The sequence below is a fragment of the Lotus japonicus genome, chromosome 1 (assembly GCF_012489685.1).
Source record: "Lotus japonicus ecotype B-129 chromosome 1, LjGifu_v1.2".
NCBI lineage: Eukaryota > Viridiplantae > Streptophyta > Magnoliopsida > Fabales > Fabaceae > Lotus > Lotus japonicus.
The window spans coordinates 62,394,965-62,408,551 of NC_080041.1; the positions used below are offsets into that span (position 1 = coordinate 62,394,965).

Genomic DNA, 13,587 nt, shown 5'->3' on the forward strand with positions numbered 1-13,587 from the left:
TTCATTAACAATTGATAGTCTCGTGAGACTCAACAACAAAAAAATAAGAAACCCTTGTCTGAGCGAGGTTTTGAGTTGGCTCCAGCCAAGAACAACCCAAGAACAAGTATTGCACGTAAATATCAGTTGTTAAACCTGAATGGATCGGATTGGTATAGAAACAATTAAGTAAATCATTACAAAGTTTCTCCTTCTTTCCAGAGAAGTAAACCAACGTTAACACTCCCCCTCACAAAGTGATCACAACCTAAAATCACAAAGCAAACATGAGACTTCAATTCAAATATAAAACTGGGCAGTTTATCCCAAACACTCATCCTTTCCCTACCCCAGAAGAAACAGTGCGAAGCACTTGAAAAAAAAAACCTATGGCACATTGCTTTGTTTGGATATCATACAAACCCCAACCAACTTCCAAAAAGAATCACTTTATACAAACCCAGAAGTCATCCTTTCCTCTTCTCCTCCTCATGCATACCCATCATTCATTCACATATATAACCTTCCACATTCATCAATTTAATGTTCACTCACATTCTAAACTCAACTTTAACAAAAACTATTAGTATCATTCATCATGTCATTGAGTCCTCCTAGAGAAAGAAGCATGAATGGCCAAACAAGGACTTACCAACTCTACTGGTGCTTCCGCTGCAACCGCACGGTCCGTCTCGCACGTGACAACCCAACCGGCATCACGTGCCCGCGCTGCTCCGACCAATTCCTCACCGAAATCACCGTCCCAAGGCCCCGCCTCGTCGTCGACTTCACCGCCCACGACCCATCCCCGGAAGCCCGCTTGCTCGAAGCCCTCTCCCTCATGCTCGACCCACCCATCCGCCGCTTCGACGGCACCGCCGCCGACTTCAGAACCCGACGCCCCTCCCGCCGTTTCCCACCGCCCGACGAAACAGAAACCCCCATCTGGCTCCCTCGCCACCGCCGCCGCAGTTCGGATCCAACCCGACCCGATGGTTATGGAGCCGGGTCCGGACCCAGATCGACCCAGCCTCGCACATGGGTCATTCTTCAACCCTTCGACGCTCCCGGCACGCTGGAGCCGGTTGTCCCGGGCGGCGTGGACACGAGAGACTACTTTGCCGGGCCGGGGCTCAACGAGCTGATCGAGCAGCTGACGGAGAATGACCGGCAGGGTCCGGCGCCGGTGCCGGTGCCGGAGAGAGTGATCGAGGCGGTTCCAAGGGTGAGGATCGAGAGCGGGCATTTGAAGGAGAATCCGCATTGTCCTGTTTGCCAGGAGGATTTCGAGGTGGGTGGTGAAGCGAGGGAGCTTCCATGTAAGCATGTTTATCACTCTGATTGCATTGTTCCTTGGCTCAGGCTTAACAATTCTTGCCCCGTTTGCCGCAATGAGATACCCGTTTCGTGTTCTGAGGAGGAGGAGGAGGGTGAGGAGGGTGACGGTGGAGGAGGGAGGTTACGACGGTGTTTGCGGTGGACGCGGCTTTCTTCTCTGTGGCCTTTTCATGGAAGAAGGTATCATCAGAGGGTTCATCCTGCTGCTGCTTCTTCATCGGGTGATGGTTAAATTCACAACTTCTTACCATTCATATATCATATATTCATGTTTATCACTCTGTTGTATATGCATGGAATTGATAGTTACTAATTTTATTGGATTTTAATTGCTGGTGTGTGCCTGCATAATTCATTGTCTGGTACCTGGTACTGGTAGTAGTGTGATTGAACATGCAAAGTGTTTGTGTAAGAGGGTGAACCTGAAATAATGGTGGGGACTGGGAAGAAAGTGTGATTGATGGGTGGGAGGAGGAAGATGAAGAAGCCGAAATGGGAGGCTAAATTTGATAAAAGAAATCTTCGGACCATCGAAACATATGTGAAAAGTGCATGTTATATTTTTTTTATACATCGGAAAACTATGTTATACGTTGATAATGGATAAAAAAATTCAAATGCAAAATAAGCTTTTATGTTGTTATAAAGACCATTTTATATCAAACAAAATTTCAGAAAAAAAATGAGATGTTTTTTAGTGACAATTTTTAATTCTAATGTATAAGTTAGAGATAAAAAACATATGCATCTCTTTTTAACAAGCCAAAAACATGGAAGTACTCTTAATTTTTTTTTTATACTAATTGTTGCACAATTCTCCATCAAGATTGTGGATATAGCTGCCCACAGTTTTTTTTTTTTTAAATAGTAGAATAGAAAGAAAACACACTCGAACTATTGGGCTGAGCGTCGGCATGCCGGGAAGACTAGCAAAGACTCATTCTTATGCATGACAAGAGTTTACATTATAATTTCCGTTATGGAGAAACTAATTTATTGAAATGTTCTTTCTAATTTTGCTGGGGAATGATTATTTCATGCTGAATTCAAACATGTTATAGAATAAAAAGGAAAATAAATTTAATAAATTTCCCAAAAACTTATATTGTTCCATGTACTGAAATTCATCTGTGCACTCACTTTCAGCCACTAATCCAAGGCAGCAGCACTCTTGCTGCATTCTTTAAGCCATCCGATGATTAACTTCAGCTTGAGGTTCAAGTGCTGCTTATGATTGTGAATTGTGAGACTATGATCGCTATAGACAAGAAATCGTGGTCAAGAGTAAGTTAATCTGACATAATTAGTAGCCTGCATTGTTTGTATGCCTTGCAAACTCCTGTTACATTGTTTATAGGAATGCTTCTGAATGAAGCTTGTATAACAGGAATACATTTTGCAAGAGATAACATGGACTTGCTATCCAAACCTCAGAAGAAAAGAAAATGAAAAAGGCCAGATACTTCAAAGTTGGACATCAGTGTAACACAGTCAATTGTGTAAAGTGTGCTTTTTCTATCGACAGACGAATTTATTCTTCACTTAACATGAAATTGTAGATAGTTAAATACATATTTATTTAGTATGGAATTATGAATGTACATGAGAATTGAGATGCCAAGTCTTATTAAGAATTATTCAATACCATGTAATGACAATGACTGATAATCAAAATACACTGGCACCCATATTCATTCTACCCAGCTCGAACCTATTGTGGAGGATACTTGTGGTTTAAAAAATAATAATGAACATTTTGAAATGACAATCACGAGCGATTGTACTATCCGAGGACTAATCTTGAAATGTAATCCATAGCCAATTTTAGAATTTAATGATATTTTGACAAAACTAGATTACAATTCACCATTCTTTTAAAACAACCTTAGTGTGACTTTTTTCACTGGCCAAATTGATAAAATTTATCTACTCAGTACCAAACATTTCCACGTACAAATGCGATGCACAGTGTTGGCACGAACGAAAGATTGAACAAATAGAGTTAATATTCTGGTCCTCTTTACGATCGTGCCAGCAAATTCTGAATCATCTATTCTTTGACCTTCACTAGCGCCTGGGCTGATGCTGAGTACCAGCATGGAACCCTTCTGTGTATGCAGTGTTCTTAAATATCATCTACAATAAAGATAATCTGGTGATCAGAACCATGTTTTCATACAATGGAAGCTTAACTTTTCTGGAAAGGAAAAAGTTAACCAACATCTTCAAAAACTTACAGCAAGATTTTTAAGATCTGAGTTGAGGTTTTTCTGTAATTTGTCGCATACCACAGTACTCAGATGCTCTCCGTGTAGACCTATAGTTTCTTCCTTGATCTGTATGATCAAGATTGTTCAGAATGATTCAGAGAATACAGCTTAAGTTTGAAATTCAAATAACGGATATCATTTATTTTTTCACCTCTGAAAGCAATAACTCCGATGTTTTATGCAATATCTCCTCTACAAATTGCCCAACATCTGCATACCCTGATGAACGAACACTGTTGACCGGTGTTCCTTTTGTATTGTTCCCAACAGCGGATGGCTTAACAACTTTGGCTACATCAGAGAGATTTTTACTTCATTAATGATGTAATTACCAGGATCTTTCAGCCACAGCACAAAATTAACAGAAGTTCTAGCAATAGAGTTCATGAGTGAAAAAAAATAATCCTGCACAATTTAATGCTAAGCATGGTAGTAGTAGTTAGTTGTTTATATACGATTCTTACATACTGCAACAGCAGGTTGTAAACAGTAGCTTCACCGAAAGTAAACACAAGCAAAAGCAGACACTTACTTATTTGCATGATAATAACTAATAAGTAATAACATATACACTAGATAAATTTGCAATTTTCCCTATATGTAAGACAGATCATAGTACTCTGTCCTCCTAAACTTTTAGTTTCGCATGGTAACAAATTGAACTTTAATGTATTCATCCGGTATTAATGATTTTAAGGATAAGAAAATGAATAAGAGAAAAAAAATGAAGTGAGGGTGTAACACCCCATTTTCTGTTATTAGGTTATTTATTATTTTATTTTAATTAGTATTATGGTATATGTTAATTAAGTGATTTTATTAGATAATTAAGTGATTATGTGATATAGATAAATAAGGTTTTAGGGTTTAGTGTGAGTAATTGAGAGTGTGGCCCATTGTATGGCTATTTAAGGGTTAGGAGTGAAATAGAAAGAAAGAAAAGAAAAAAAATAAGGATTAGAAGAGAAGCAGAACAAGAAACACGTGAAAGCAGAGAAGGAGAGGAGAAAAGAGGAGAAAACTTAGAACTGATCTACAAGAGGTAAGGGTTTGAATTCATGTTTTATGGATTGGTATGATAGTGGATAATGATAGAAAGCATGATTTAGGAACCCTAGGTTGCAAAAATTCCCAAATTGAAATAGTTAGGGTTTGGCTTTTAGATGATTTTGGGGGTAGATGATAGGCTTGCATGATGCGCATAAATTTACGTTCTCTTGTACCCTTTTTCGTGCTATGTTAATGGCCGAATTTGAAGTAGTCTTCATAAAAGTTGTAGGTTTTTCTGTTACGAAACTTTTGCCACTGGTTTCACGTCATTCCGACGTCTGTAGCTCGAGTTATGTGTATTTTAGTGAGTATAAGTTAAGCTGTCCAGTTTCTTACGAACTGCGGTTAGTGTACGATTTTTCCTGATTTTGTACTTCGAATTGTGACTTGAAAATTTATAGAGGTTTACAAAACGTGTATACGGAACCATGATAAAAATATTAGATTTTTATGAGTATATTTGATAATTTACATCTGTTTAATAGTTCATTAGATGTGTGGTGCGCGCACATGGCGAGTTGCGCAGGAAGATGTCGCAAGATGTCGCGACATGGCGAGTTGCGTAGGGAGATGTCGTGAGATGTCGCGACATGGCGAGTTATTCAGCGACATGGCGAGTTGCGTAGGGAGATGTCGTGAGATGTCGCGACATGGCGAGTTGTGCAGTGAGATGTCGCGAGATGGCGAGCATGAGCATGTCGTGAGTTTTTGGGAAAATTTAGAGAGAAATCCAGTCTTTAGGAAATAGTTGCAGAACCTGTTATATATGAATTATATTTAATTTACATCTATTTTTAATAATCATTATATGATGTTTCTGAATTGATGTTATGTTTGAGATGCTAAGTTGTTGTGATTGCAAGTTGTATAATTGATAACATGTAATATGTGTTTTGTGCAACTGGTGATGAATATGCTAAAATAATTAGGACTTGGAGATGGTCTGAATATGCATGTTAGTTGAGTTTTGTACAATACACTGCATAGTTGTCAAGAGACAATGTTTGCTAGTTCTCGTGGAGGCTAGTGACTTGTCCCAAAACTGGAGTGGTTTTGAAGCCTAGAGCGAGGGCTTTATTGGTGGTTATCTGTCTGGAGTGGACGCGGTGATACCGCTAAGGATAACAACTTTGGTACCAAAGGCATTTGCACGGGTCTCACTTGAGTCATATGTGTTATGGTGATATTTTTGAAGAGATTTGATGTAGTGGTAATTAGAGATTATTATATATGTTCTAATTGAGCTATAATTTATGGAGTATTTGCCATAACTGTGAACTTGATTAATTATGTTAAAATTACATAATTTATTATTTGTTAGTGAATGTGAGTAATTTATGTGGAGCATAGATAAGCTTTTACATTATTTATTATTATGCTTATCCATATGATATGAGTTCTTACCCTTCTGTTGGAATGATGTTCTATGCGACATCGCTCAGGTACCGAAGATAGTGAAGCTTCTCGCGAGGGTTAGTTGGAGGAGCTAGTCTTTCATTTACGGTTTAGTTAGGGGAGTCATGCTCTGTTATGTAACACCGGAAAACGTTTAGTTTTGTACCTTGATGTTAAGAGTTACCTATGAACTCTCTTTATGTTAAATTTTGGAGTTGAAATAAATCCGCTGTGCTATGCATATGATGTTGCGACATTAAAGTTGGAAATTTATATATTTATTATGAGCATGACAGGTGTTTTGATTTATGTTTCTGGAGAATAAGTGTGACACCCTCTGTGTTATGCATTTTACTCTGATTTATGATATATTATTATGCGGGATTTAGAGGGTGTTACAGAGGGAGACTAGAAAAGTTTTAATCCACAAACAAGAGAAACAGAAAAGGAGAAAATTTCTTTAGAAGACTCTAATCAACTTCGTAAGTTAAAGTTCATTTCTTTCCAAGACATGAATAATAATTTGGCTTACCATTTTTGGTCCTAATCCCCTAACTTCTTTTAATTTTACAATCAAGCCCTTCCACCACTTTTACTCAACCAAAAACAATCAAAACTCTCATTTTCTACTCAAAATATCGACACAAAATGAGAAAATTTCAAATTTATATCTCTTTGAAACACTAACCTCATTTCCTACAAAGAGTTTCACATTTTATTAAAAATTCACCAGATTTCCTAAATATGAGCTATTCAAATCATTTCCTATCTCAAATTCATCCTAAACCCCAAATTATTTAAGTAGAAAATGCCAATTTAGAATTTCTAGGTGAGAAAAATGGAGGGACTTAACTATGAGAAAATGCCAAGTTAAAAAGGTTGGGACATTAAATTTGAGTAAAAAAATTCTCATCAGCTCATGTGTTTTCTCTTCTTCTTTGTGACAATAAGGAAGGGATTCCATCAATCAAAAGGCTTAACATTCAAGACATGTCCCAAAGTCATATAGTTAATGTGAGAAACACAACTGATTGCTTACAGATTGAAAATATGCAGGAAACAACACCTTTAGGCGGCATATTTCATTATACATTTAGGCTCAATTGTGTAGTCGACCAAAACTGTTTTATTAGGCATTTAGGCAATGCATGTATAATATACAAAGAGTTTAATTACTATGAATTTAGATAATAACTTATTCCACCTAAGATTGCTAGCTTTCAGAATTTAGATACAAAAAAACGTAAATGAAGACTATTATGCAAAGTAAAAATATTTTCAGTTATAATGTGATCCACTTTTAGAAAAATAATTATCAAAATAGAGGAGTATCCTCTCTAAATCCTATCCAAATTGTAGAAAAGAAGACAGCTGAAACAAAAAACGTTGTTTTCATATAAACAATTTCTGAAATAATACAGAATAAATTACCAATCAGTAGAACTTTTACCTGAAACCGTCTTGGATTTATTACCAACAGAAACAGGGTTTCCTTCCTTAGGAACTTGTGAAGATGATTGTTTTTCTGCTTGATCAGGCAAAGCTATTGAACCGGATGGAACTAGTGCAGCTAGATCAGGGGGTTGATCTTTACCCACCGTAGGATTGGCCTGCAAGGAGAAGAGACAGACATGATGATTATCAATGAATAAAAAGTGAACTTATTATTGAAAACAAAACCTACAACAGGTGCCTCAAATTCACTCACCTCTAAATCTACATATGAGGGATCTCTTCCTATTGATTTAATAAATATGTCAAGATCACGTGCATTTAGAGCTGCAATCGTAAAGGATGAAACTCTGATTAATTTATGGAACTTTAAAGTACATTAAAGCACATTAGATCTAACATGGAGAAAAAACTTATGGACAAGTCATTTGGATACAAAATACTATGTATATATAAGAGGAGGGATCTTGGAGTAAGTGGATCCCTCCTCTATATATAATTTACAAATGTGCAAACAGATTCAAGCAAAAATATTCCCCAAGTCAGGCGGTTGCATCAATAGAATTTTCATGAACTTAAATAGTTAGTAAAATATGAGCAACTATTTTTTCTCTTCTCATAAGAGTCTAATCACTTACATATAGACATGTCATTTGACAGTGGATGGAAGAAGCAATGCGGTTGTGTCTTGAATCCTTGATCCAATAACAGTGAAACATCTCTACAGAAAGGGAAGGATGAGGCATAAAAAAATACATTAGCTCCTAATAAATAGATTTGCTAAGTGGGTCAGAACAATGTTTGAATGTCTCATAAGCAAAAACATTAGCACTTCTAACTAGGACGATCCTTCCACAAGCCAGTGCACTAAAAAGTAGTTTGGCTAAGATCATGACATTAATAACAATCCAACACATCCGGTTCAACATTCAAGAAAAGGTCAATTTAAATCTGATGGTTTAAAAACAGCAATTACTTTAAATTCAGAACTAGTAGAATTTTCTTAAAGACTTAAACAAAAGAAGAAACTTTATAAGAAAACAGATAGTAGATAGAAAAGGAATGATTTAAGAATAGAAAGAGAAAGCTACAAGAAAAAATGTTAGTGACGGATTTCAAAGAAAACTATTTTATTACTGAGAGAGGGAAATGTCTTCAGAAAAAAAATAATAGTACTGCAATAAATTAGTGTAAGCATGCAAAGTAAAACAGAAGCATACCGTGCAGATTCATTTACTACTGCAAATGGAGTGACAGAACCCAAGGGTACCTAGAGTGATAAGGAAAAGAAGGTAAGACAATAATTTCAACCATGTGATTTACACACGCAACGGTCAATTCTCTTAAATTATGTAATTATGAATTTATTGCTTAGCATTCTAATAGTATTAGTAATGATAATATAACTGAAACTTAAAGTAATGATAAGATCAATGTAAAGTTAACATTTTAAATTGATTGAGAGTAAGGTTCTAACTCTATCTATCAATCAACAACAAAAAACAACTGAAGAATTTTTCCCACGAGGTGGGTTGGCTTAGGCTACATGGACCAAACAATGTCATAATGTCCTTTAATGAATCATGTCTGATGTTAAATCATTTAAATCCAAATATCTTTTAATGGCTTTCCCTACAGTTTTGTATTTAATTAGTCTCACTTTACCTCTAACTTCTATACTATTTTCATTCCGTTTGGTCTGAACTCCTTACTTGTTTTTGTAGGTCTTCTATACACATGCTCAAATCACCTAAGACGCGAGTCTACCATCTTTTCTTATAATGGATGCCAACGCTTTCAGTCCTAATCCTAGATTGTGTTGTCCGACCACTCATCTATTGCAACATTCTTATCTCTCCAACACAGCTTACTTTATTATTGGCTCTTTACCACCCAACATCGACTTCTACACAACAGCACATATTTGGGTAGTTGTGCAGCGAAAGTTTCTCTAAGTTTGAGTGGTGTTTTTCTATCACAAGTTATACTAGAAGCATTCCTCCATTTCATCCACCCATTCTGATCCTATGGGTGACATTTTTCTTTCTCTTTGTCACTTTGTACATATCAATCATCATATATAAATATTAAACTAAGAAACAATTTCTAATGCAAAGATTGCATATCTCCTTTGACAAGACAAACTGGATTTATCAACTTAAGACACCAATTCAATCAGTGAATACCTCAATAAGAATTAGTTTCAGGATATAGTATTATATAAATCATAGCAATAACAAAGGTAACTGGTCTAATTTACAACTTATATTGAAAAAATAGAGTATATATAATATATATATATCTTTTATACAAGGGCTGAGTTTGCAAATAGGCCAAGACAAATATCAGACCATTTGTCATTATGATTTTACATAAATTTAATAGCCACATCTTCCTAAACAAGGTGAAAAAATGAGAGACAGAGAGTTGAAATTTGGAACAACAAAATTATAGAATAAAGGCATAGACAGACCTGAAGTATTTCACCTAAAGCCTCTTCGGGTGCCATTCTCAAACCACCTTTTCCCAAACCAAGCCGCTGAGATAACACTGCTCAGCTTTGAAGCAACAAAGACATCTCATTGATATACATTAAAGTGAGGCAGTTGAACAAACTCGGTTAACAAAACTATGCCTACCTTTGAGATCTACCCTGGTATCAGCTAAGGCAGAAACAACATAAAACCTGTTTTTCTTGTCCTGTTTAAAAAGGGTAATCATCAGGATATATGCATTATGAACAATTAAAACAGAATAAAAAAGAAACAAACAGAGTTCCTCTTCTATCTCTTCAATTATAAGTATAACATACCTTCAAAAATAAATTTTTACTCAGGCCACCCCCTAAATTTCCAACATATTTTGCCTGAAGGAAAATGGACAATGAATCATAGAAGTAAAATAAATAAATGAACAGGATATACAAGATACAACATATATTACTTAAAGGCTTACCTGGGCTTCAACAGTCAAAACAACTGGATGCTCGTACTTGGAAAATTCAATTTGAAGCTCCTGGGGGGAAACAAGACAAGATATATTGAAGCAATTAGTCTCAAGCAGGAAGTAACATGCATAAGAAAATTGCTACTGAATCTAGGGGTAACTCAAATTGCATTTTCAAATCAACTGAAAGATGAAATGAGAGAAAACCATTGTCTTCGATTGAGAGAAATTTACACTGAGCAGAGAAGCTGACTCTCACTAATACGAATGCAGTGCCAAGGCAACTAATATATTGATGTTGTAAATGTATGACACTATTTTAGGTTAGAACATTTCGTTGTTTTCTTTCTCTTCTGTAAATATCATCGAGATATTGCTAATTATAAGGACAGATTTTCATTCCTTTTTTCCTGATTTTAATTGATTAGGATTATGTACAACAGGCCATGAATATTAGAGCTTGTATATTGTACAAACCACTAAATCCAATTACTTATTCTTCAGTCCTTTCAAGTTGATATCAGAGCTCACAACTTCTGCATCTAAACCCTAGCCGCCTTCATGGAGAAGGAGCTAGCAGGATTCTGCAATGGATCCAATGCAATCACTGCTGGTGCAGTAATGATGATACCAGAAGTGTAACTAATTTGCTTGTCCTTAGCCATGGCGGATTGAGTAGTGTAGAAACCATCAAATCAAAATCGAAAGATAAAAAATTACACTGAGTGCAGAAACTGACTCTTATGAATATGAGTGCAGCAGTGCCCTAGCAAGTGGCAACTAACCTATAGAGTAGCAAAAACTGTAACTGAAACGCGCGCGATAGCTACTAGCCTAATGGCATGTTTGGATTCTCATTCAGATCTTTTAGAATCAATTATGCTACCACAAAAGCTACTAGGAGTAGCTTCTCCTAGAATCCATTATATACAAACATGCACTAACTAAGTAATCAGCTAACTACATTCATTAGGATAACACATAAAGCCAACAATTTTAAAAGCAGCAAGGTAAGGATGTTCCAATTGTGAAAATATTATTCATGTTCAAGTCTATTTGGAATGAATAACAGAGGCACTGATCAAAGATGAAAATACCCAGTTGGATGAGAGAACCGAACCTGTAACCGTGCTAGAAGTTGTTCCTTTGAGAGACCCATGAGCGGCGAAATGGTGCTGGTGGCTGAATCGAAGCGTTTTGCAATTGCAGTGAAGAAGAACAAACAACCGCTGATCCCACCGAAACCTGAAAGCACATACGCTGTATTGGGTCTGGATATGTTATTTCTGGCCCATTGATTTTTTATGTTGTCCTCCAATTCCAGACGATAGCCCACTAAAGAAAAATATATGGTGCAATGAATCATCATTTCACCACAAAAGAAAATGTTTTGTTTACACTTCTTTCACACATATAGTAGAAGATATATAAAAACCAAAAAGAGATAACTAAAAGATATATTAAGTTTTGTGATGGAAAAGAGAAGAGAGATAAAAAGAAATGTTGGAAATTAAGAGGAGAAAAAGCAAATCAAATCAAATATATAAAAAATACGCGCAATAGAACAACACACGATTTTCCGATGTATCAAAAAAAAAAACACACACGACCTCTTTCATTCATGACTCATTGCACGCGTGCGGGTTGCAGGAGATTGCTTCCTATGGTTTTCCTTTTTCTTGGTGCAATAAACGTGAGGAGCCACATACGATAGAGGAACGTATAGATTATGCGCTTTCTAATGTTCCATGGAGGGAGGTGTGGAGATTTGATAGGGTGGACATCTTGCCTAGATTACGGTCAGACCATAATCTCATTATTGTCTCTTGTTTTCCCTCACCACCACCTCCTCATAGGCCACGGGTCAAGTTGTTTCGTTTTGAACAACTGTGGTTGGCTGAGGGGGAAGAGTGTGAGGAGATGGTTCGTGCTGCATGGGATGATCACCGTGGGGTGGAGGCCAGGTTAGGAGGATTGGGTTCGTCCTTGGGTGAGTGGGGTCGAGTGAAGTTTGGCCATTTCAAGCGAGACATCAAAGTGCTACAAGACAAGTTCCAAAGGCTCCCAACTGAAGTGCAGACCGAGGCGGTTCTCCAGGAGATTTTCATTACTGAGAGAGAGTTAGATGAATTACTCAAGATGGAGGAAGTGTGGTGGTCCCAAAGGTCAAGAGCTTCGTGGCTACAATATGGTGATAAGAATACCAATTTTTTTCACAGGAAAGCAAGTCAAAGCCGCACTACAAACACTATTTCTAAAATTAGAGATGATGCAGGTGTTTCTTTTGACAAGGAGCATGATATTGATCGTGTGATTACCTTTTATTTTCAGGTGCTTTTCACATCTTCTAGACCCACTCGGATGGAGGAGACCACAGACTTGGTCCAGGGGTGCTTGTCGGTAGCTGGCCATGATTTCCTTGCTGCCCCGTTTACTGGAGATGAGGTCTTGAAGGCTTTGAGACAGATGCATCCTACCAAAGCACCTGGTAGGGATGGTTTTCCAACTCTTTTCTTTCAGAGTTTCTGGCATGTGGTAGGTGAGGATGTCACAGCTTTGGTTTTGAGCATTCTTAATGGTGGGGTGTCTCCGGCCTCTATTAATCAGACTCTGTTAGTCCTTATCCCTAAGGTTAAGAAACCTGTTCATGCTAGCCAGTTTCGTCCCATCAGCTTGTGCAATGTGGTGTTTAGGTTGGTGACGAAGACTATAGCTAACAGGCTAAAGGGCGTGCTTCCTGATATTGTCTCAGAGGCATAGAGTGCTTTTGTGCCTGATCAGTTAATTACAGATAATGCAATGTTGGCTTTTGAGGGTTTCCATTATATGAAGAAGAAGGTGACGGGTAAACATGGCTTTTTGGCCCTCAAGCTGGACATGGCTAAGGCTTATGATCGGGTAGAGTGGGATTTCTTAGAGATGACTATGGCTAAGATGGGATTTCCTTCTCACTGGGTGGCTCTTATTATGCGGTGTGTGCGGACGGTTTCTTTCTCGATTTTGATCAATGGGTAGCCCACTGCACCTTTTGTGCCTTATCGTGGTCTGCGTCAAGGTGACCCTCTCTCCCCTTATTTATTTATCCTATGTGCGGATATTTTTTCTGCTATGCTCTCTAAGGCAATGGTGGCTTCTACTATTAATGGTATTCGGATTG

At 37.3% G+C, this 13,587-nt stretch overlaps 2 protein-coding genes across 5 annotated transcripts; one reads left to right on the forward strand and one right to left on the reverse strand.

The window, feature by feature from the left end:
• The first annotated feature begins 239 nt into the window (after window positions 1–239).
• Window positions 240–2,917, forward strand: LOC130736751 (E3 ubiquitin-protein ligase RING1). 4 transcript variants are annotated; one of them, XR_009018610.1, is made up of 3 exons: window positions 240–1,544; window positions 2,464–2,601; window positions 2,693–2,917. XR_009018610.1 is itself a non-coding variant. In XM_057588544.1 (2 exons), exons 1-2 carry the CDS (start codon window positions 578–580, stop codon window positions 2,502–2,504), a joined length of 1,008 nt encoding a protein of 335 aa, XP_057444527.1. In that variant the 5' UTR covers window positions 240–577; the 3' UTR covers window positions 2,505–2,917. The 4 variants fall into 4 exon arrangements, 2 of the variants coding, with proteins under 2 accessions (XP_057444527.1, XP_057444534.1); XR_009018609.1 differs by having other exon boundaries at window positions 241–1,544; window positions 2,705–2,917; XM_057588544.1 differs by having other exon boundaries at window positions 2,464–2,917.
• Window positions 2,918–3,112: 195 nt separating this feature from the next.
• LOC130736763 (uncharacterized) lies at window positions 3,113–11,707 on the reverse strand. Its single transcript, XM_057588555.1, has 12 exons — window positions 11,551–11,707; window positions 10,440–10,499; window positions 10,297–10,350; window positions 10,124–10,184; window positions 9,958–10,034; window positions 8,705–8,754; window positions 8,123–8,205; window positions 7,741–7,811; window positions 7,483–7,642; window positions 3,739–3,878; window positions 3,555–3,653; window positions 3,113–3,453 (listed from the first exon to the last, which is right to left on the reverse strand). The coding sequence occupies exons 1-12, from the start codon at window positions 11,587–11,589 to the stop codon at window positions 3,385–3,387; spliced, it is 963 nt and encodes a 320-aa protein (XP_057444538.1). The 5' UTR covers window positions 11,590–11,707; the 3' UTR covers window positions 3,113–3,384.
• Between the last annotated feature and the right edge of the window lie 1,880 nt (window positions 11,708–13,587).